Source organism: Geotrypetes seraphini, chromosome 5 (genome assembly GCF_902459505.1).
Source record: "Geotrypetes seraphini chromosome 5, aGeoSer1.1, whole genome shotgun sequence".
Taxonomy (NCBI): domain Eukaryota; kingdom Metazoa; phylum Chordata; class Amphibia; order Gymnophiona; family Dermophiidae; genus Geotrypetes; species Geotrypetes seraphini.
In genome coordinates, this window is record NC_047088.1 from 261,970,451 (window position 1) to 261,995,175 (window position 24,725).

General features: G+C 44.6%; 2 protein-coding genes across 2 annotated transcripts in view; one reads left to right on the forward strand and one right to left on the reverse strand.

Moving 5' to 3' along the window:
• RUFY4 (RUN and FYVE domain containing 4) overlaps positions 1 to 3,104 on the forward strand; it is a 111,229-nt gene extending 108,125 nt beyond the window's left edge. The window contains exon 12 of the mRNA XM_033946799.1: positions 2,937 to 3,104. Coding sequence (XP_033802690.1) covers positions 2,937 to 3,069 — 133 coding nt within the window. The 3' untranslated portion in view covers positions 3,070 to 3,104. The remainder of the gene's footprint in view (positions 1 to 2,936) is intronic.
• CXCR2 (C-X-C motif chemokine receptor 2) lies at positions 353 to 15,964 on the reverse strand. The gene is made up of 2 exons (XM_033946801.1): positions 15,852 to 15,964; positions 353 to 5,793 (listed from the first exon to the last, which is right to left on the reverse strand). Exon 2 carries the CDS (start codon positions 5,771 to 5,773, stop codon positions 4,712 to 4,714), a length of 1,062 nt encoding a protein of 353 aa, XP_033802692.1. The 5' UTR covers positions 5,774 to 5,793; positions 15,852 to 15,964; the 3' UTR covers positions 353 to 4,711.
• Between the last annotated feature and the right edge of the window lie 8,761 nt (positions 15,965 to 24,725).

Below are 24,725 nucleotides of genomic sequence, written 5' to 3' on the forward strand. Positions count from 1 at the left end.
GATTGACAGTGGGAATCAGAGCGAGTCAGCAGTGTGTGAGAGTGAGTGAATAGATCACTGGAGGTGTGGAATATATTGGGGGGGGTTAGTGTGAGGGAGGGAGGGAGAGGGTTAAGAACAAGTGGATCAATATTCGGGAAAATGGGATGTGAGAGAATGAGCCCTTCTTCCTTCCTAGGGTTGCCCCATCCAGAATCCCTCTTCCCTCTCCTCCTCTTCCTGTCCTCTCTCTGAGATGCCCTCCTCTATCCCCCACATATTCTGCCCTTATTCTCTGTCACCCACCTCCCTTCCCAGAACTGATCACTAGGGTCCTTTCCCTCAAACAAGAACAAAGGAATTATTCAGAAAATAATAATTAGTATGACATTTATTGGTTTTAAAGTAACTATGCAAATATAGATTTATATATTATGCAATTATATACAAATGTAAGCTAATGTACCACAGAATGTTTCTCTTTTTTTGATCTGCCACAGGAAACCAAAGGCCATGTCTGTGGTCTCTTGCATAACACTGATTTAGCTCTGGACAATCACTTGCTCTCATGCTTCCTTCCCTACAGCAAGAGGAATAGACTCATGGGAGGGAAAATGCTTGAGTACCTGATTGTAAAAACCGCTTAGATAACCTTGATAGGCGGTATATAAAATCCTAATAAACTTGAAAAAAAAAACTTGGTTTGAACAGAAGACTGAGAACCGGGAAAACCAAGGTTGAAATCTCATAAACATAACATTAAAAAAAACTCACTTGCATACCGCAAATACTGTTAAGGTCTATGCAGTTCACAGAAATTAACAATACAAATGAATTAACAACCAGTGTCTAACTTCTAAAGATGCGTCTTTAGATCACGTCGAAACTGCTGATACGAATTAGAAAGTGTGAATATGTGAGTCAAATCCCTAGTCCATGAAGCAGCCTGAAAGGACAATAGACGCTCCTGGAATTTCTTATATTTACATCCCTTTGCAGAAGGAAACAAGAATAATGAATGAGATTTCCTAGAATGTTTGGGGTTTGTAATAATGAAAGATTCCATAAGATACTCTGTAGGCAAATCACGTAACCCTTCATTGCTTCAGGTGCAAATGGAGGGTCTGGTTTACTACCGAACACAAGCATATTAATGAATGCAATATTATGTGAAAATGGGACCTAGAGTGACATCAGGGTATACTTATTCGCAGAAAGATGGAGGGATGCCTGGAATGTCCTCTGAGAAGACCCCAAATGAGCTGTCCCTTGCCTTTCTCCAGTGTTCCTCGATGCCTGGCACATTTAACATTAGGAGAGGCATGTCTGGGAAGTGGGTTTACATCAGACGGGCGGGGGGATGGAAATCAATACAAATAGATCGCGCTTTCAAATCCACAGGTCTTAATTTTCCATGCAAAAAAATTCCTGTTCAAGAATCCGCAGTTTCTTTTTGCATGAGGCAACTTTCACAGTGAAAACGTCCGCCTCCTTTAAAACTTGATGCTGTGGCCTGGGGTGAAAGGTCAGTGTGGACTTTGCAGGGATGAGAAAAACTCTGGAGTGGGTGGGATGGGAGATGGACACAGGTGGACTGGACGAAGATTGTGGTCGTTATCTGTTTCTGTGTCGAGTGATTAAAATAACAGAAGAATAAAACACAAAAAAAATCAAACTCAGTGATAAGAGTTCAGAGAAAACAAATGCCAGGACAGTTCTTGGGTTGTGATGCTTCGCCTGGCAATGTTACTTTTCTGGCTTCGGCCTGTTATTGTAACTATCTTAAAACAGTCTTAGTTTGCTCAGAGGAACTGTGTTTTGCTTTGTCCCTTGAGAGACCGGTCCCCTGATGCAGGCGACACACCGAAACACGACCCGTTTTATGTTTATTTCAAAAGCTTGATATGCCTCCCAGCCTCATTGGATCAGGGCAGTTTACAATTTAAAAAAAAAAAAAAATTTATATGTGGTTGAAAAGAACTCCAATAATTAGACAGGAAAGCTTAACCCACGCATTCTTATAAGAATTACATAAAAAGAGACACCCACAAATACATTCAACCTAAGAGAAAATCACTATACCTACTTCATATTTAACCACACTTATTAAAAAATCATGTTTCATCCTCTAAGGCCTGCCTAAAATAATCCCCCATAACCGCGCAAGAGGTTCTTAGCGTTGCTCTGCGCTGCTCCGACGGTCAGAGCATTCAAGGCGCCGGCTGACGCTAGAAACCTCTTATGCGATTTTGTAAAAGGGGGAGGGGAATGTGTTTTCAACAAAATTTTGGATTTTTTATAGTTCATTTCTGACCTAATTTGGGGAGGGGGGGGAGATTATTCCAAAGAATTACAAGTCAGAAAAAGGCCGATGGGCCATGTTGAAATGAGGCGATGCTAATCGAAAGTCCTGAAGGGATCTTAGACATCTGGAAGGTTTATATAGAATCGTCCATCTGCTCAAGAAAGCCGGTTCCTGATCCCAAAGAGCCTCGTCAGCTAAGCAGCCAATGATACTTTTTGTACAAAGGAGTAACCTGACCGAATTTCCTGGCATTTCCCAGTAGTCTAATACTGTACATGAGTTTTGTAAATATTTGTCATCTTCTACAGCTGTGGTTCCCAGTCGGGTTTTCAGAATATCCCTAATGAATATGCACGAGAGAGTTTTGCATATAAAGAAAGTGACAGATATGCAAATTTCTCTCATGCATATTCATTAGGGATATTCTGTCACCTCCACATCTCATTTGGTCATTCCATGGTCCATATCACATGGTCTCTAATGTGTACACGCCTAGCATCCTTTACATATGCATATGTAGCTTTTTATTTACTCACACGTAAAGTCACTGCGCCCCAGTCACCAGCATTCTTAATGCGCCACTTGGCACTATTTCTCTTCTCTTTCTTTATTACCACATCAATCTCTCATTTACCTCAAATTTTCACCATAGGATCCCTGAGGAAGGCGTGTTTTGCCGAAACACGGCCCGTGTTGGGTCCTTCTATTACAAGTGTGGATTTTGTACTTTAAAAGATTTGTTGAATAAAAGAAGCGTCAAGAACTTTTCAGTAGGGATATCTTGAAAACCCAACTGGCTGGTGGTCCCCCAGGACAGGGTTGGGAACCACTGTTTTAGAGAGATTTTGTGGCAGACCTAATCGACCACATTTCCATCATCAAGTCCTGAGTTCTCTTTTAATGTTTCCTACGTGTTTGAATAAAGGCACTTGAAAAGCACTTAATTGCCCACTATTGCATTGCTGCTGCTGATCTGCAGGGTTCCTTCCTTCTTATAATTAGCGCATGGCTACTAATACAGGAGCTGGAATAAGGCCTTAGTCCACAGGAATGACCCACGAACCATGTGCTAAGGCTATTTTTTACTGTAGTTTGGTAAAAGAGCCCCTGTAACCAGTGGCCTAGCAAGGGTGAGTTGTAACCGGGGGCGGGGGGCATCCCTCCCCTGCCTTCTTTTCTTCCCCCTCCCACTCCTTCCTGATCCCCCCTGCCGCACACAATCCCCCTGCCCTTCCCCCGCACCTTTTAAATTTTCCCTGCGTGAGCAGCATTACGAACTTCCTGCTCGCGTCGTGTCAGCTATCCCTATGGCATCATTTCCTAGGCACAGGGCCCAGAAGTGATGTCAGAGAGATACTCGCGCAGGGAAAAATTAGAGGTACGAGGGAAGGGGCACACGGGCACGGCCGGAGGGGTCAGGAAGGAGCGGGTGGGGGGCAGAGAGGAAGATGGGTGTCTGGGCCCCTTACAAAGACCATGCCTAGGGTAGACCACCCCACACAAACACACCCCCTTACTATGCCTCTGTCTATAACACATGCCAGGGGTCTTCAAATCCAGTCCTAGAGGTCCACAACAAATTTGTACGAGATCCATTTGCATTCACTGCTTCCATTGCATGCAAATGGATCTCATACATATTCATTATGGAAAATCCTGAAAATCAGGCCGGGTTGTGGTCCTTGAAGACTGGATTTGATCAGTGTGAAGTGCACCCATGTATAAGTGACACTCCTATCTGCACTTACACATGTCTTGCATGTGCTCAGTTATAGAATCGCCTTTCGTATGCTCTTTACTTCTGGGTAGAAAGTCCCCGCTTCAGTTCCCGAGGTGGGACTTCCGTGTTTCAGATCAGTGGAGGAACTTGCCATTACGTAAAGTGATACCTTGAATGATGGCTCAATTAGGGGCTGGTTTGTTAGGCTGAGAAGGGAACCAGGCTAGAGAATTTGTCCCTGTCCCTGCGGGAACTCAATTTCCCTATCCCATCCCCATGAGTTATATCGCTGTCCCTGTCGTGTTCCTATAAACTCTGCCTTAACCACACAAGCCTCAAACAAGTATGATTAAGTGTTTGAGGCTTGTGCAGATGAGGATGGAGCTTGCAGGAATGGGGAAAAATTTGTCCCCATGTCAGTCTCTAAACCAGGCTACATATTCTCTGGCCCACAGTGATCACTGCAATGACCCTACTAAAGTATGTGTAGGCAGGAAGGGAGAGGAAGAAGATATATAATAGGGGGGGGGGGGGACTCTGGCTAGTACAAATGAAGGCTCCTGCTGCCAGATTCCAGTTTGGTTTTGATTGAGCTGAAAGAAACGGGAGCAGGAGAGAGCATCCAGATCCAAACAAGTCACCTAGTGAAACAGCACACTAGAATGCAACTTTGGTCTTCACCACAAGAGACTTGTCTGTCTTTGCACCTACAGAGTTGTAGAGGTGTTTCCAGATGTGGAGGTAACAGAACCTCGGCCATACTGTGATAAGAAAGTTTTGCTGATGACGCCTTTGGTAACTAAAATCTTGAGGAAGCTGTTTCTGAACTTCTGCCCAATAAAGGCATACAGAATCGGGTTGATACAGCTGTGTATGAAACCAAAAATCTCAGTCACAGCCAGAGCAGTATCAACTTGACTCCTCACCTCACAGGTCTGATTCACAATGTTGCTTCTCATCAATGAATCTACGACGACTGTGATGTTGTACGGTAGCCAACAGCAGAGAAAGGCTAGCACCACAGCAAAAATGACCTTCATGGCTCGGTGCTTCTGGTTGCTCTTGGTTTGGCAGAGAGTTTTTATGGTAGAACCATAGCAGAACAGCATGATTAGTAACGGAAGAAAGAACCCAATAGTATGCCGGATGAATCGCAAGATGATTCTCAATCGGTCTGTTCCATGTGATCCCCTGTCTTCATGGCAAACTTTAATGTTCTCACGAGTGTTGAAATCGTTCTTGTAGAGAAAGATGGGTACCGAGAGCACAATGGAGGAAATCCAGATGCCCAGGCATACAAATTTAACCAAATGCCTCTTTTGAGTGACAGTTTCCATAGCACGGACAATAGCAAAATAGCGGTCAACACTAATGCAAGCCAATAAGAGAATTCCACTGTAGAAGTTGATCTCTTGTAGAGCAGAGATGGCTTTACACATGAAGGCTCCAAATATCCACCCATAAACCTTGTAAGTGGCCCAGAAAGGTAATGTGATGGCAAAGAGAATGTCGGCGATGGCCAGATTCAAGAGATAAACATCCGTGGAAGACCGTTTGAACTTGTTGTAGCAGATAACCAGAACCACAAGCGAGTTTCCCACCAGGCTCAAGAAGAAGACAAGGACATAGACTGTCGCCAAGAAGTTCTTATCAATACTCTGAGTGACACAGGGAGCAGCTACCTCATAATTTGGAAGGGTTGCGTTGATGTTGTAATCGTAGTCAGTAAATGAATCTTTAAGATCGGAGCCATCTATATTAAATGACATCTTCTATGCTTGATCTTGGTCTGTTTGAGAAGAAAAGAAAGAGAAAATTTTACCAGAATCAACGTTCATATATTTCATTTATTTGTCCAGTTTTACCAGAATCATCAACATTCATATATTGATTTGTCACTGGCCCGTGCTCATGAATTTCTCAAGCAATCTAGCTGATTAAAAACAAATGACTACAAAAGAATAATGATAAAGCCCTGTCTACCGAAATTACAAACAAAGAAACTGGTGCTAAAACTTTCTCTGTGGATCCCGACTGAATTCCAGCCCTTTCCTCACTTTTTCCCCAGTGATAAAACCTCTCTGCATTGGTCCCAAGCTTTCCTGAATTCCATTCACATTTCTCCCTCCAGGGATTCAAGAGAAGGTTAGACAAGTTCCTGCTGAACCAGAACGTACACAGGTAAGGCTAGACTCAGTTAGGGCACTGGTCTTTGACCTAAGGGCTGCCGCGTGAGCAGACTGCTGGGAACGAAGGACCACTGGTCTGACCCAGCAGCAGCAATTCTTGTGTTCTCATTTCCTCTTTTCCCTGTCCCCACTCTTCCATAAAAATGATCCTGGGATACGACGGGACATTAGTGTGATGAGATTCTGCACCAACCACCCTGAAAGGTTAAATCTATTGAAGAGCCAAGGGGGTACATCAGGACTTCCCAAACCTGTTCTGGAGAACCCCAAAGACAGGTTTTCAGGATATCCAGAATGAAAATGTGTAACCCCCTTTTCTTCGGGTGTTTCTAGGCAGTTGCCTAATTTAAGCCCAGTGCCATGGGAAAAGGAAAACATTCTCTTATTTGTAGCTAAGGGACAGAGAGCCAGGACTAGGATTTTGAACAAGCAACATCAGACTTTACATCCACACTCTACTTAAGCATCCAGACCCCACCTGGAAGGCCATTTTCAATATGACCTCTAAATCCAAGTTTGGATGTTTTGCAGAAGACGCACAAAAATCCAGTACCAAACATGCCCATTTTCAAACTGCAAAACATCTGTCCTGGTTGGTTTGTTTTTTCTCAAAAATGGCAATTTTTTCAGATGCAAGTCTTATCTTTTTGAACCATTTTTGAAAAAGGCACGTCCAAAAGAAAAACGTCCCAAACAAGCCATTGTGATGTAGAAGGAACCAGCGCTCTTAGCAGACTGGTCACACAGGCATCCTATCAGAGCAGTGGGGCCCTTCAGGGGGTACTGCAGTGACCCAAAGAACAAAAGAAGTTATCCTGCCACTGTATCGAGCGATGGTGCGCCCACATCTGGAATACTGCGTCCAATACTGGTCGCCATACCTCAAGAAGGACATGGCAATACTCGAGAGGGTCCAGAGGAGGGCAACGAGGATGATAAAGGGTATGGAGAACCTTTCATATGCCGAACGGTTGGACAGGCTGGGGCTCTTTACCCTGGAGAAGCGGAGACTGAGAGGGGACATGATAGAGACTTATAAAATCATGAAAGGCATAGAGAAGGTGGAGAGGGACAGATTCTTTAGACTAGCAGGGACAACTAAAACAAGAGGTCATTCAGAAAAACTGAGAGGAGACAGATTCATAACGAATGCAAGGAGGTTCTTCTTCACTCAGAGGGTGGTGGACACCTGGAACGCGCTTCCCGGAGAGGTGATAGGACAGAGTACAATTCTGGGGTTCAAAAAGGGACTGGATGATTTCCTGGAAGCAAAGGGAATAACAGGGTACAGATAGAGGTTTACCTTACAGGACATTGAGCGAATAGGGTATGGATATTTTAGGTTAGGTAGGGAACACTTTCAGGTCATGGACCTGGGGGGCCGCCGCGGGAGCGGACTGCCGGGCACGATGGACCCCTGGTCTGACCCGGCAGAGGCAACGCTTATGTTCTTATGTTCTTATGTTCTTATGACCATCGCATAAAAGGTCCCAGGTACATATGTCACTATAACTCCCTTATAATGTACGGTGAACCCTCCTAAATCCACCAAATACCTACTGAACTACACTCCACACCAATAGCCCTTATGCCTGCAAGTGTCACCTATATGATGGTACAGTAGGTTTTTAGTGGGTTCACACCTTCCACCACAAGTGTAGCAGTTAGATAGGATGTGGGTCTGGGTCCCCTTCTCTGCAGTCCACTGCACTGACCTCCAGGCTACTCCAGAGTAGAGGTCTGCATGGGAACGGGGATCGCGGGAATCCCCCCCTAACCCATGGGACTCCCACGGGAACCCCCCTCTGGCCCACGGGACTCCCGTGGAGACCCCCCTCTAGCCAATGGGACTCCCGCGGGGATGGAAGGCTTTGGAAGCAGGGTTCATCCATATAATATAATGGACATGTCAGCCTTAGTAAAAGAGGGGGTTTATAAGTTGATTACCTGAACAGAAAACAAAAAAAAGGGTTCCACCAAAGAGATTCCACAAGGAAAACAGCAGCACAAACACAAAAGAAACTGTGGAATTGATGATCCTGTCAGAAGTAATTGCTGCTTTTTATGGGGACAGGAGGGGATGGAGGTAATTCCTTGCGGGGATGGGTGGGGACGGAGAGGATCCTGGCGGGGATGGGTGGGATTTCTGTCCCCACGCAACTTTCTACTCCAGAGAGCTCTTTGCTCATCGGTGATGTCACAATGGCTGGATTGTCCTATACTTGGCTCACTTTCATTACATTTTGAGTTCTAGAGTGGTACAGTGTAGAGAATGACATGGAGACAAATTTTTCCCTATCCCTGCAGGAACTCAATATCCCCATCCCGTCCCCGTGAGTTTTCTCTCTGTCACTGTCCCGGTCCCATTCCTATAAGCTCTGCCTTAACTGCACAAGCCTCAAACACTTATGATTTTCTCTACATGTCAGTTTCTCTTTGGCCACAACTATCAAGTACATTCAAGAATGTATATGTTCCATGACCTGTATATGTTCCATGACCTGTTTGTATGATTTTTTTAAAAAAATTCAATAAAAAAGTTTTAAAAATGAAATTAAAGTGTTTGAGACTTGTGCAGATGAGGGCGGAGCTTAGGCATTGGTGGAATGAGGCATTATGACATCACAATCTGAGCTCTAGAATGTTGCTACTTATGATTTTAAAGTGTTTGAGGCTCATGCAGATGAGGGCGGAGCTTAGGCGTTGGTGGAATTAGGAATTATGACATCACAATCTGAGCTCTAAAATGTTGCTACTTAGGATTTTAGTGTTCAAGGCTTGGGCAGATGAAGACGGAGCTTTAAGGAATGGGGCAGGGACAGGAAAAGAACTTGCCGGGACAGGATGGGAAAATGAGTTCCCACGGGGAGGATACATGCAGCCCATCAGGTTTTCAGGATATCCACAGTGAATATGCATTACACACTTTATCATACTGCAGTCTATCTCCTTGTGAATATCCTGCAAACCTGACGGACTGGGTGTGTCCTATGGATAGGGTGGAGAATTCCTGATTTAGACACTCGATTCTCCTTCTCTAGATCGGGGGTGGGCAAACATGGTCCTCGAGGGCCACAACCCTGTCACTTTTCAAGGTTTTTCACAATGAATATGCACAAGATCTATTTGCATACCATAGAATACTGCTCAGACTTTGGTATGCACTTGTCATTGGTCATATTGTCTGGACCTTATTTTCAAACCTCCAATTCCTCAAACCCTCCCCCCCATACTTTATCCTATATAATTGAGCTAGTACAGGGGTAGGGAACTCCAGTCCTTGAGAGCCATATTCCAGTCGGGTTTTCAGGATTACCCAATGAATATGCATTGAAAGCAGTGCATGCAAATAGATCACATGCATAGTCATTGGGGAAATCCTGAAAACCCGACTCAAATCCGGCTCTCGAGGACCGGTGTTCCCTACTTCTGAGCTAGTAGATCAGGGGTGTCATATAAGGGGCCGAAATCTACAGGCCAAATTTTTTAAGATACTTTGGCTTCTGTCTTACAATGTTTTTTTGGGAAGGGGAAGAAACCTAAATTAAGGTTGGAGTGTATGATGGGGGTCTGGGGAATGGGGGTTCCTAATCTTTATTTGTATAATTTGGGATTGGTTTCTAGGTACTTCAGAATCTACGTGGTGTGAGACACAACGCTCTCTTTTTCAGCCTTTGCATCTTCATTTTCTTTTTGGAATGTTTCCATCGTGTTCAGGGATCACCCGATTTTGAAATATACGCGGACGGTATGGACTGCTTCGATGAAGGTGTGGCACATGGATTCGCTTCCAATAGTAGGGAATTTGGCATTTCCTCCAGGGATGCATCGGGGGCCTATACAAAGATGGGCGGAATCCTTGATGGAACATATATTTTCTTTTGTGGGGGGAGGACAACAATGTACTTTCATTTGAAGATTTGTTGGCCCATTCGGGTGTGCGGTCTACCGATTCGTTTGCTTCGTTATTTCAACACATTGAAAAAGGAGGGTTTGGTTTTGGGAGGGGGTAAAATTGGGAGTTTTGTTTAAACAACTGGATGGAGTTCTTCCCTCTGTTTCTGATTTTGTATATCCACATAAGTGGATTGAGGAATTGGGGATGGAGATTGGGGAGGAAGTCATAGGAAAGGTGCTTCAGTTAGGGGCTTCTTCAATTTCTAGTATTTATTATAGAGGGTTTTTTTGAGTGGTTATGAGAACTTATGTTTCTCAAGTTCAGGCTTTTTCCTCCATCCCATTGTTTACCATCTCTCTCCCTCTCCTCTGATTTCAGACCCATTATTTCTTCTCTTCCCTTCCCCCCCCCCTTAGTCTGGCATATGCATGTCTCTTTGGACCCCCCTTCCTCCCTACATGTACTTCTACACAACCCCCCTTCCCCCAGAAGGCCTGTATGTTTTCCCCCTTCTTTCTAGCATCCTCCAGCTTCCTATTCTCACCTTCAAAGCAGTCTGTAGAGGATAGCCAGTCAGCTGTTGCGATCCTAGCAGGCTGCCATTGGCCTCCGCAGCACTTTCCCTCTGCCACGGTCCCGCCCCTCCTCTGAAGAACGGGACCGCAGCAGAGAGAACGTGCTGCGGAGGTTGACAGCAGCCTGCTAGGTTCGCTACAGATGAACGGCAATCCTTTGCAGGCTGCTTTGAAGAGGAGAACAGGAAGCTGGAGGAAAACATGCAGGACTTGGGGGGGTGTACACGGGGGTGTAGAAGTACATGGAGGGAGGGAAGGGAGGGGTCCAAAGAGATGTGCATATGCCAGACTGAGGGTGGAGGGAAGGGAAGAAATAACGGGTCTAACAACAGAAGAGAGGAAGATAGATGTTGGGCAATGGGACGGAGGGAAGGAACAGAAAGGGAGAGAAGTTGGACTCAAGGGATGGTGTGGGGGGGATATACTGGATAGGAGGGTAGTTGGGAAGAGCAAGGGAGGATGGAGGGAGGGAAGGAAGGAACAGTGGGCCAAATCGCAGGCCAAATTTAATTACCCTGGCCTGAGTTTGACACCCCTATAGAAAATCACTAGTTTCCATGCATGAAGAAATGTAGGACTACATGTCCCAGAAAACTATGCAATGCAAAATAGGTATAGAGTCATGGGGGATTTGATCAAATCTGCATCTGTACATTGCCTTTTTTCTGTGCCTGTCCAAATCACGTTTCAGAACAGGAACTTTCTCGGCTGTTTACTTCCTGCATGGATCTTCCACTTCCTGTGCAATCAGCACAAGTTAAACAATCTGTTAGGCTGGCTGCATAACATTGCTGCAAAAGGCTCGGGTACCCCTGCAGTGGTTGGTTTACTACTCCTCCGAATCATTTCTATAGCGCTACTGGACATACCCAACGCTGTACATCCAAACACAGAAGAGACAGTCCCTGCTTGCAAGAGCTTACAATCTAGTCAAGAAAGTGCAATACACAGTGCTCAGGTGGGGGAACCCTATACAGCTGCATTATGATGTCATCAAGAATTCTGGATACGACCCAGATGCATCGTGATGTCACCGAGTGTTAAGACAGCTTCTACTACTACTACTAATCATTTCTATAGTGCCATAGGCGTCAGAACGGGAGGGCCACATAGGCTGTGGCCACCCCAAAAATTTGTGCTGGCTCTGTAGCAGCTGGCACACTCCCCTCTCCCGCATGGCAAGGCGGTAGGTTCCTGCTGGGACAGACTCGGCAGAGGAGCCCCGCCCCCCCTCCGGCAGTCTTATAATTGATGTTAGTCTGTTGGCGATCCGGGGCTGGGCTGCTGAGCTCTACACTGCAGAACCTTTCATACGCGGGCGGCCATGACTCTGTGCGGAGACGTGGGCACCTGGTCTCTGCCCAGCGAGCTATTGTGCACATCTCCTTCCTGCCCGCCCCAGATTGGCTGAGGGCCTCAGCTGCCTGCTTGCGCCGGCGCAAGTGCCTCTTCCACCCGGCGCTCTGGCCCAAGCTACGGCTCAACTTGCGCATGTCGTCTACGCCTCGATTGAAAGTGCGGCTGGTTCGTGCTGGAGCTGCGGGTTGAGTTCGCCGCCAACTATCTAAGCGCGGCAACAGCAGCCGTGGAGACAGGAGGCGACACGGAGTCCCAGGCGGATGAGGCGGAGCTGTCCTCACGCTGGCTGGATGACCTGCGCACTCCCCCAGAGCAGGTGTTGCGTGCGCTGAAGAGCCTCAAGAATAACTGGTGAGGAGGGCGCGGGCCTGGCCACCAAATTCATTGCCCTGCTGTGTGGTTCGTTCTATTGTCATGTTAGGGAGAAACGGGGATTCTTTGCTGCCGTAACTTACCTTAGGGGTCCCTTTACCAAGCCGCGCTACCAAGGTTAGCGCATCGGACATTTTATCACTTGCTAACCCCCGCAGTTGGCTAAAAAAACTACCGCCTGCTCAATGCAGGCGTTAGCGACTAGCGCGTTAAACCCCTTCCACAGCTTGATAAAAGGACCCCTTAGTCTTTGATCCTAGTATGTAATGTGTGTGAGTTTCTGTCGTCCCTGGAGTTTTGGTACAGTCAAATTTGGGCTCAAATGCAGGGCTGGTTTAACTGAAAACTGAATTAGGATTCATGCTCGAGCTTTAAATGGATCAGTGATGAAGCTTTTGGGTCTGTATCCCTCTACTGCGGGATTTCCCCAATGAATATGCATGAGATCTATTTGCATGCACTGCTTTCAATGTATATTCATTGGGGAAATCCTGAAAACCCGACTGGAATACGGCTCTCGAGGACCGGAGTTCCCTACCCCTGCTCTACTGGATGACATCTTGGTCATTCTGGAGACCGTATCTGGCGAAAGACGTAAGAAGACTTGAGGCGGTCCAGAGGAGGGCAACGAAAATGATAGGAGGCTTGCGCCAGAAGACGTATGAGGAGAGACTGGAAGCCCTGAATATGTATACCCTAGACCTAGAGGAAAGGAGAGACAGGGGAGATATGATTCAGACGTTCAAATACTTGAAGGGTATTAACGTAGAACAAAATCTTTTCCAGAGAAAGGAAAATGGTAAAACCAGAGGACATAATTTGAGGTTGAGGGGTGGTAGATTCAGGGGCAATGTTAGGAAATTCTACTTTACGGAGAGGGTGGTGGATACCTGGAATGCGCTCACGAGAGAGGTGGTGGAGAGTAAAACTGTGACTGAGTTCAAAGAAGCGTGGGATGAACACAGAAGATTTAGAATCAGAAAATAATATTAAAGATTGAACTAGGCCAGTTACTGGGCAGACTTGTACGGTCTGTGTCTGTGTATGGCCGTTTGGAGGAGGATGGGCAGGGGAGGGCTTCAATGGCTGGGAGGGTGTAGATGGGCTGGAGTAAGTCTTAACAGAGATTTCGGCAGTTGGAACCCAAGCACAGTACCGGGTAAAGCTTTGGATTCTCGCCCAGAAATAGCTAAGAAGAAAAAAAAAATTTTTTAATTGAATCAGTTTGGGCAGACTGGATGGACCATTCGGGTCTTTATCTGCCATCATCTACTATGTTACTATGTTTACTGAGCACCTGTCTTGTTATCACCTCTCAAGACTAGGGGCCTCTGATGACCATCAAGAGTTTAGAGCAGAAGTGTCCCAACTGCAATCCAGTCAGGTTTTCAGGATTTTCCTAATGAACATACACGAGATCTATTTGCATGACTTCCATAAATATGTATAAGATCTATTTACCTACAATGGAGACCGCATGCAAATAGATCTCATGCATAGTCATAGAAATCCTGAAAACCTGATGAGTGCCAAGGTTGAACACTCTGGTTTAGAGGAACTGTTATTTCTGTTTGCTTTTGATCTGGAATATCTTATGAATTAAGACAGCGTGACGCTTACTATTTCTTTCATAAAATGTTGAAAACTTACCTTTTTGATGAGTATAACTATATCATGGTGGATAAAAATTCAGTGACTTTTTTATTATTATTTAAATTGGTTTTGGGGGGGGGGGAAATCTATTTAAAGATAGGTACAGTATAGTCGAAAAGTTATATAAGGCTCTATATTTATGTAATGTTTACATTTTTTGGTACATGAATTCCATTAATCCATCCAAGTCTGGAAAGCAAAGATACAAATAGAAGAAAAAATAGCTGACATGGTAAAACGGGGAGACAAAGACATTTTTTTTAGATATATCAATGATAGGAAGAAGTGCAAAAGTGTCATTGTGAGACTCAAAAATGAAGGGGAATATTGTGTTCAATTTTGGAGACCGTATATGGCAAAGGAACAGATAATTGTTGGACATAGGTGTGTGGCGTGAGAGGGAAAAAGAGATGATGTATATGGGGAAAGGAAGAAAGAGGGGGAATTGTTGGGCATGATAGTGGTGGAGAGGAGGGAGGGAGAAATGTTACACTGGGAGGGAGGAGAGATGACTCAAAGAAGGGAGAGATGGAATGGGAAGGGGAGAGAGAGAGAGATGCCAGACCACAGAATGGAAGGGAAGGAGGGGAGAGAAATGTTAGACCTCGGGAAGAGGGAGGGAAGGAGAGAGAGATGCCAGGCCAAGGGAGAGGGGAGAGATTCCAGGCTATGGGAAGGAGAAGAGAAAGATGCCAGACCATATGAGGCGCTAAGGGGTAAGACAGATGTCTGACCATAGGAGAGGGATGAGATGGTGCATAAGGATGGAGGGGAAGGGAAGACATAGGGAGGAGATGGTTCACAGCATATGGAAGCAACAGGGCTAGAAATCCCAGGATGTGCTGGGGTGTAGGTTCTAAAAAACCAGGAATGGCTGTCGGGACGGGTTCAGCAAGAGCGGGGGCGAGGGCGGGGGCAGCCCCCCCGGTGTCCCTCTCCTAAAGTCACTTCACTGGCTTCCCATTCCATCCATTTCTGAATACAATTCAAACTCCTCTTACTGAATTATAATGCACTCACTCAGCTGCCCCTCACTATCCCTCTTCACTGATCTCCCTCTATGTCCCGTCCACCCCCCCCCCCAAGCTCTGCTTAGATGATAAGTCCCTCCTATCCGTGCCCTTCTCTTCCTTTGCCAAATCCAGACTCCATCCCTTCTGCCTTGTTGCGCCGTATACTTGGAGCAAGCTACCTGAATGAGGTAGTGTTCAAGGCCCAGTTAAAAGCCCACCTCTTTGAGAGTGCTTTTGACTCTTAACTCCTCTCACCTTGGGTCCTACATCTCATGTCTGTCTGTCCAAGTTAGATTACATTTTTATTCCGCTTGTACCTTGCGGTTCAAAGCGGATTACATAAGAAGAGAACTGGACATTTCCAGGAGGGTACATGACATTGGAGAATACAGGTTGAGGGTATAGACTTAACAGAATGAGTGTATAGACATAATAACATTGGAAGATAAATCAGGTTACATTACATTACATAGATTGTAAGCTCTTCTGAGCAGGGACCATCTATTAAATGTCAAAATGTACAGTGCTGTGTATGCCTTTCAGTGCCTGAATTTCATTTCCTTTGAACTACTACTGAGAAGAGCTGAGCTTTTCATCCCATCTCATGCATAAACTCTCTCGCACCCCCTCCCCCTCCCCTCTGCTGAGTGTCAGTAGGTCCACGGCACTTATTATTCTAGAATGGGATCACTGTGTCCTTAGAAATAAAATACTGGCACAGTGAATATGAACAGACACTCCGACAGATATGAAACCCAGAGGAAATGCGGCGCAATTAACCCACTAACCTGGTTCAGCAGCCTTGCAAAGTGGCTTTCCAGTTCCAGGGCTTGAAGCGAAGCATCGGTTATTGCAGCTCTCACTTGACCATCCTCAGCCAACCTCGGTCTTTTTTTTTGTGCCGGAGATGACTCAAGTCCGGCAATTATACAATCAAAGAGGAATTAGTGTCAGAAGAGGAACTTACAATTCTTTATATTTTTGACAAAGCAATTGACAATATCATTTTTTAACATCCCCCTCCCCCACCATAGAAAAAAAATATTTTTCGTAACTGTATTTATTTCTCTCTTTCTTTTTATGTCCCGTCCTCCCCAGAGAGCTCAGAATGGATTACAGTTGAACATTCACAGATCGTGTTTGACGAACTTGCTGCACCTTGAGGGAGTAAACAGACAGACAGATAGACAAGGGCGACCTGGTCGACATTGCATATCTGGATTTTCAGAAGGCGTCCGACAAGGTTCCGCATGAACGACTACTTCGGAAAATTGTGAGCCATGGAATCGAGGGTGAAATACTCACGTGGATTAAAAACTGGCTGGAGCATAGGAAACAGAGAGTGGGGGTAAATGGACAATACTCGGACTGGAAGAGTGTCACCAGTGGGGTGCCGCAGGGCTCAGTGTTTGGACCCGTGTTCTTTTAACATCTTTATAAACGATCTGGACATAGGTATGACGAGCGAGGTGATTTAAATTCGAACGATACGAAGTTATTCCGAGTGGTGAAGACGCAGGGTGATTGCGAAGATCTGCAACGTGACATAATCAGGCTCGAGGAATGGGCATTGACATGGCAGATGAGGTTCAACGTGGATAAATGTAAAGTGATGCATGTCGGTAACAAAAATCTCATGCACGAATACAGCATGTCCGGGGCGGTACTTGGAGAAATCTCCCAGGAAAGGGACTTGGGAGTTCTGGTTGACAAGTCGATGAAGCCGTCCATGCAATGTGCGGCGGCGGCAAAAAGGGCAAACAGAATGCTAGGAATGATAAAGAAGGGGATCACGAACAGATCAGAGAAGGTTATCATGCCGCTGTACCGGGCCATGGTGCGCCCTCACCTGGGAGTACTGCGTCCAGCACTGGTCGCCGTACATGAAGAAGGACACAGTACTACTCGAAAGGGTCCAGAGAAGAGCGACAAAGATGGTTAAGGGGTTGGAGGAGCTGCCGTACAGCGAAAGATTAGAGAAACTGGGCCTCTTCTCTCTAACAGAGGAGATCGAGATGGGACATGATCGAAACATTCAAGGTACTGAAGGGGATAGACTTAGTAGACAAAGACAGGTTGCTCACCCTCTCCAAGTTAGGGAGAACGAGAGGGCACTCTCTAAAGTTGAAAGGGGATCGATTCCGTACAAATGAAAGGAAGTTCTTCTTCACCCAGAGAGTGGTAGAGAACTGGAACGCTCTTCCAGAGGCTGTTATAGGGGAAAACACCCTCCAGGGATTCAAGACAAAGTAGATAAAGACAGATTATTCACCCTCTCCAAGTTAGGGAGAACGAGAGGGCACTCTCTAAAGTTGAAAGGGGATAGATTCCGTACGAATGTGAGTTCTTCTTCACCCAGAGAGTGATAGAAAGCTGGAACACTCTTCCAGAGGGAAAACACCCTCCAGGAATTCAAGACAAAGTTAGACAAGTTCCTGCCGAACAAGAATGGGCGCTGGTAGGGCTAGTCTCTGTTAGGATGCTGGTCTTTGACCTGAGAGCCGTCGTGCGAGCGGACTGCTAGGCATGATGGACCACTGGTCTGACCCAGCAGCGGCAATTCTTATGTTCTTACAATATAACATTACATAGGGCTACAACCTCTCCAACCTCACGCCAGCGCTGTGGTGTAAACAAAATAATCAAAAAAGACTTTTCCTCCGTCTGTTAGGTCCTAGCTCACGCTCACTGTCCAACACCAGCTCTGGCAGGATTCAAATTTCAAATCTGACATATTGCAATTACAAAATAGAAAATAAAATTATTTTTTCTACTTTTTGTTGTCTAGACATTTTATTATTCAAATCATGTTGGTCCCAGGCTCTGGTTTCTGTTTGTCTTCTGTTAACTCATTCACCAGGGTCTCCTGCCTATTTGACGTTTTCTTTTTTTTCTCCGTGCTCACCATCCATCTCTGTGCCTTCCTTTCCACAGCCAAATTCAATGTTTCTGTTTCTGCATCACTGTCTACCATCTCTCTCTCCCTGTCTTGTACCCTGGGCCAGACCTTTCTATTCCCCTCTGTGCAGCATATCTCCCTTCCTCTCCTCCATTATCACATGCAACATTTCTTTCTCTCTCCCCCATGCACCATCTCTGCCTATCCTCCACTCTATGTCCAACATTTCTCCTTCTCCATGCATGTCTCCCTCCCCTCCACCACATGCAAAATTTTTCCCTCTTACCCCTTTCTACCTCTTTGTTACATCTCCTTTCTTCTTCTCCAGTCCATGCCCATCGATTCTTCCTCTCTCCTCCTCCCCCCCCAATGTGCAGCTTTCCATCCCTCCCTCCAATCCCCCTGTATAGCAGTTCTCCATCCCTCCCTCCCATTCCCCTGTGCAGCACCTCCGGACCCACCGACACTGCGCCCCTCCCCCCTGAAATGCGACATTCCTTCGGGCCTCCAACAGCAACTGCAGTATCAAACAGGCTGTTTGCGGCTCGCTCCACCAGGGCTTCTCTCTGCCATATCATCAGCGATTCAGCAGACACAAGAAGCAGGCAGGCAGGCTCAGAAGCTTGCGAGTTCTCTCTTTGTCAAAAAGGAAAAAAAAAAAAAAAAAGGAGGGCAATAGCCATCCAAATCAATACAACTCTTAACATTTATAAATATAAACAGCAAAAATACCCCCTTAATGATCAAAATCTGAATTCAAATCTAAAGGAGGAATTATGGATCAGACCATAGAATCTCTTACGACACAAAACCATTCCAGATCCCCAGGCGAAAACAGGTTCTAATCATCTGCCCAAGTCCTCCATCCACCTACAGGTGAAATTAATATATAAATTTGAATAAGTTGTAGGACTCTATTATTTATGTTCAAACATTTTTTATTGAAGGAAAATACATTATTGCAAAGTATACTATACAAACAATTATATCACTAATTAAATCCCCAACTATGAGATCTGTACTCCAAACATCTATGAAACATCATTCCTTCAAATTTTAGTATAATAAGACCAAATTCCCCCCCCCCCCAGGATGGAAGGTGACATAGTTAACCAGGTCATGAATAACAATGAAGGCTTCAAAAATGCAATGTAAATCATTAAGAATCAAGCTCTGAGTTCTAGGTGAAAGTGGGATCCCAAATTTGCATAAAAAGCAGAGTACGCCTGGGAGATCTACGAACCTCCCAAACTTCAAACAAAAGTACACTATGAAATGGATTCCTCCAATGCCCAAAACTGGGAAAATCTGCCTGCAACCAATATTGCATAATACACTTATGACCCACCCTGCATGCCTTCTGAAATAAGACATCGACCCTGACCATAAATCCCGCATGCAGCCCCTTTATCAAATAACACCCCCCTTGGAGATTCCACTACTTAACTATCCCACAAAGAGCCCAAATATGATAGGATGGCAGACCAGAAAGATTTAACAAGACGACAATGCCAAAAAGCATGGGAACACGTATTAAGATTCTGATCACACTTAACACATGTTGGAGAAGGCACTAATCCCGCATGAAAAGCCTGCGCTTGTGTGAAATATGCCTTATGAAGCATTCTATGTGTACACTTCCTCCATATTGAACCCGTGATAATTTTAGGTAATCGATGAAGTGCTTGACTAAAATCAGAAAGTTATATCTGGATCGCCAACTCTGTTCTCCATTTCTGCAGTAGTCCCATCATACGTGCAAAGCGGAATCGATCGCCATCATCATCGATGCAATAAAGGAACCAAAATAGGCAGTTCCTCACATTGATGATTTTTAAAAACCCAAGAAGTCTGTCACAAACTCCACAGAAAAGACCTGACCTCCTAAGATGACTCACATAATGTACCAGTTGCATATAACTGTACAAAGCCCCCAGTCCCCCCCCCCTCCCATCATGAGAGAGAGGTCAGGAAACCCTCGAATCCTCCTTTCCACATTCAAAGTATGTGCTACACAATGAACACCCCATATTCCCTGAAGAAAGGTCCTGGAAGTCATACCAGGAATAAAGTCTCCAATGACATGGGGATTGTAATTCCAAATTTTCAGTAACCTATTCCAAACTAACCGAATGGGAATTAAAAGGGAATTATACCTTAAATGAGTCGGTAATCTTGATCTAGGAACATGAAATAAATATAACAATTGATAGGATTGAAAAAAAGCCCGTTCATAAGATAGTGGAGTAAATAAATCATCCTCAAGAACTCAGTCCCTAATATGACGTAATGAACATGCCCAACCATAAATACGAAGATCAGGTAATCCCAATCCACCTCTCATCCCTGATCCCAACAAAGTATCAAAGGATAATTTCTGTTTCTTCCCTGCCCCACAAAATCGCGCAAGAATTGTCTTCAGTTTCCGCCAATCTACGTTTGTAATCTCTAAAGGAAATATTTGAAAAGTATATAGCCACTTAGGAAAGAGTATCATTTTCAACAGAGCAACTCGACCACCCAGAGATAAAGGCATCTCCTGCCATTTCAGCAGCTGTTCTTTTGTATAAGTAAGTAATGCAGGAACATTGGATTTGTACAACAAGCATTTTCCCCCATCTGTTCCAATGGATTCACACTCTATCTAATGTACTTGGAGCAAAGAGGGGATTAAGTGACTTGCCTTGGGTCACAAGGAGCAGCATGGGATTTGAAGCCACAGCCGCAGGGTGCTGAGGCTGCAGCTCTAACTACACAGGGACACCAGGAAATTCTTTTTCACTGAAAGGGTGGTTGATCGCTGGAATAGTCTTCCACTTCAGGTCATTGAGGCCAGCAGCGTGCCTGATTTTAAGGCCAAATGGGATAGACACGTGGGATCTATTCACATAGAAAGGTAGGGGAGGGTCATTGGGGTGGGCAGACTAGATGGGCCGTGGCCCTTATCTGCCGTCTATTTCTATGTTTCTATGTTTCTATCTTTTCATCACCCTCTCCCAAATCCAGCATCTCTCCCCCTCTGCCTTTCCCCCATACATTTAGACATCTATCCATGCTCATCCCCCCCCCCAAAAAAAAATGCAGCATCTATCTCCATCTGTTCCCCCAGACATTTAGGCAACTCTGTATTGCACCTTCCCCCACCCCATGCCCAGCATCTCTCCTTTCCTGTCCCCCCCCCCTTCTATGTAGCCACTTGAGTCCAGCCTCGCTCCAGGTCCCCCCACCTCTACTGTGTCCCACTTCTATGATGTAACTTTCTGTGGCAGAGGCAAAGGCCACCTTCTAAAGAGTCTGCTTTCAGCGCTACCTCTGTCATGACCACAGCAGTGGGTGGCAGACTGGCATCGGGTGGCAGAAGTTGGAGCGAGGCTGGATCTACACAGATATGTTGGGGTCCAATTTTAAGGAAGTCCCTAGATAGCCCTGGACATTTGGCCTCTTCAGCTCTCCCCCCGACAGCACAGATGAATCAGTGCTGTGGATGGTGAGCTGTGGACTCAGGGAGAAATACTGTTTAAAGGCATAAGCTGTGTGTTGGGGAGAGGTCAGAGAGAGGGGAATAACAGGCTATGAAGGGGGTGAGGGTACAGAGAGAGGAGGCATACACTAGACCAGGGCTGCCCAAGTCCAGTCCTCGAGATCTACTGGCAAGCCTGGTTTTCTGGATATCCGCACTGAATATGCATGAGAGAGATTTGCATGCACTGCCTTCTTGGTATGCAAATCTCTCTCATGCATGTTCATTGTGGATATCCAGAAAACCTGGCCTGCCTGTAGATCTCGAGGACCGGACTTGGGCAGCCCTGCACTAGACTATGGTGATAGTGTGGTGGTCCATTAGAAATTTTAATATAGGGTAGGGGCATTAAATTTTTTTGCACAGGTTTCCTCAGTTGTATTGGCTGGCTCTGGTATTCTATACAAGAGTCTGGAATAGCTTGCTCTGCTTTTAAATGTCTCTCCCAATACTTCAGGCTTGCCAAGCCACAAGAGAATAACAACCACAGAGTTTCAGCAGGAAAATGAACACCAGGAAGCTGGGTGGGGAAGTAGGGCAAGAGAGACAACACTTTTATGTTATGCAAAGCTCCTGGAAATGACCAAAAGACAGGAAATTTCAAGAGAAGGGTGAAATCTTTATGGGTCATCTGTCTTAAAAATTAGGTAACAGTAGAAAATGCAAAGCTACCTCTTTGAGGATTTACTGGCCATCTGGGTCCCTATGCTCTTCTGAGAAATGATTCGATTTTACCACATTCTCCAGCAGCAAATTTCAGAGTTTAATTACACGTTGTGTGAAGAAATATTTTCTCCAGTTTGTTTTAAATCTACTACTTAGTAACTTCATCGCATGCCCCTTATTCCTAGTATTTTTGGAAAGAGTAAACAAGCAGAGACTGTGGAGCGATCAGTTAGCTTAGCAGGGTTTAAAAAAGGTTTGGCTAATGTCCTAAAAGGGAAATCCACTGCTGCTTCAGCATACGATCTGTTTTACTACTTGGGATCTAGCTAGATATTTGGGACCTGGGTTGGCCACTATTGCCTCGAAGTACGATCACATCACTCCGATACTTGGCCAGTTTTATTGGTTGCCAATTGCTTTGCGGGTGGAGTTCAACGTTTTCTGTTTGATCTTCAAGGTGCTTCAGTCTGGCTGTCCATTGAGCATCCGTGCTTTATTACAGTGGTATCATCTGTCACGTGAGTTGCGTTCCGCAGACCAAATTTGTTTGGAAGTTCCATCATTGGCTATGGTGCGCCTTCTGAGTTACCGGAAGTCAATGCTTTTGGTCCTTGGTCCAATGCTTTGGAATGCTCTTCCGATACTTTTGTGCCAATCGAATGTGCTTTTACATTTTAGGAAAGGGGTGAAGACTCTGTTTATGAGCGCTTTGGGGGGCAAGATCGGAGAATGTTAGAATTTTTCTGCTTGTTATGCTGACTCTAAGCCTTTTAATACTAACTTCGGCATCCCACAAGGTTCCATATTATCCCCTTTACTATTTAATATCTACTTCGAGCCTTTATTAACTCTCTGCCAGTCAATTGGTTTTTCAGTTTGTGCTTATCCTAATGACGTTCAACTTCTTCACACCATCGATCCTTCTAACTTAAACGAAATTGCTTCCATTAACCTTAAATTACTCAAAATTCGTGACTGGCTAAACTCAAACGTGCTTTCTCTAAGCATCACAAAAACCAACACGGTTCTTTTTCCTTGGAAAGGTTTACAGCTGGTCTCGCCAGTTACTATTGATAATATCCCACTTGAATCTAATTTAACAACAAAAAATCCTAGGTATTATCATTGATAATAGACTCACATTTTGACCCCAAATCAGCACTCTGGTCAAAAACTGCTTTTAAAAAGCTCAGGATGATAAGATCCCTGGTCCCTCTCCTAGATTCTCATTCTCTTAATATCCTAATTCACTCTCTCATCATATCAAAAATCGATTACTGTAATTCATTATGTAATGGTTATGTCAAAAAAAGATATCGGGCATCTTCAGCTTATCCAAAATACGGCAATAAAAATCATCAGGAGCTCGAAAAAACTCAATCATGTCACTCCTTTGCTGAAGAATGCACACTGGTTGCCCATTACTTATAAAATTCAAAAGTCTACAGACTAACGTCCCCACATTCATAGATAGTTTCAAGTTTCAAGTTTCTCAAGTTTATTAATAAAATTTGATAAATCGCCTATTAGAATCACTAAGCGATGTACAAATCAAAAATATAGTGAGAAAAAAGAGGTACACATTTAACAATATTCTTATGTCATAAACAAACGTGAGTTTGGGAAGGAAAGGATAAAAGTTACAATTTTCAATTGGGGTAGAAGAAGGGAAAAAACAAAAGGAAAAGGGAAGTAAGCCACAGCATTCTTAGGAATCTAACTCTGCATTTAAATATTGAAAGCGTCTTTAAATAAATAGGATTTTAAAAGTTTTTTTTAAATGTTAAAAGATCTTTTTCATTGCGAATGTATTGTGGAAGGGCATTCCACCATAGGGGACCCGTCACGGAGAATATTAGACTTCTAATCCCATACGATCCGCTTCACAACATACTTTTAGGGCTCCTTTTACTAAGGTGCGCTAGCGTTTTTAGCACGCGCAGCAGATTAGCGCAAGCTACGCGGCTAGAACTAACGCCAGCTCAACGCTGGCGTTAGCATCTAGCACGTGGGGCATTGTAGCATGCGTTAATGCCCTAACGCAGCTTAGGAAAAGGAGCCCTTAATGTTCCGTCACTAAAAATAATTGGCGCCCGTCGGGCTTCTACCTTTGCGGTCACCGCTCCTTCAATTTGAAACTCTCTCCCTTTATACATCAGAACAGAACAAAACTTGGCTAAATTCAAGAGTAGTTTCAAATGCTTTCTTTCTCCTTTTTTAAATACATTTTTTGTTTTAAATTACTATTACGCAATCCCTACCTGTCATTTCCTATTGTTTCGATCCGTTTATGTTCTCTTTCCTCACAAATTGAAGTTCTCCCTTTTTTTTTTCCTTTTGTTTTCTTCTCCTGTCCCCATTCAAGTTTGTCTGTCTCGTAAGGATTATGTTTATTATTTATAGTCAGTCCCTTAATTACTATTTACACAACTTTTATTGTACAACGCTTTGAATGTTATGTTAAGCATTTAATCAAATTTTAATAAGCTATGAAACTTATATTGAGTATGATTTTTGCTTTTATATTCTGCTTGTAATGTTATTAGTTGTATGTTTTTATTGTGTATGTATTTTTAT

Coding starts and splice junctions, on each gene's coding strand:
- CXCR2 (XM_033946801.1), bottom strand. CDS start 5,773: ATGTCATTTAATATAGATGGCTCCGATCTTAAAGATTCATTTACTGAC.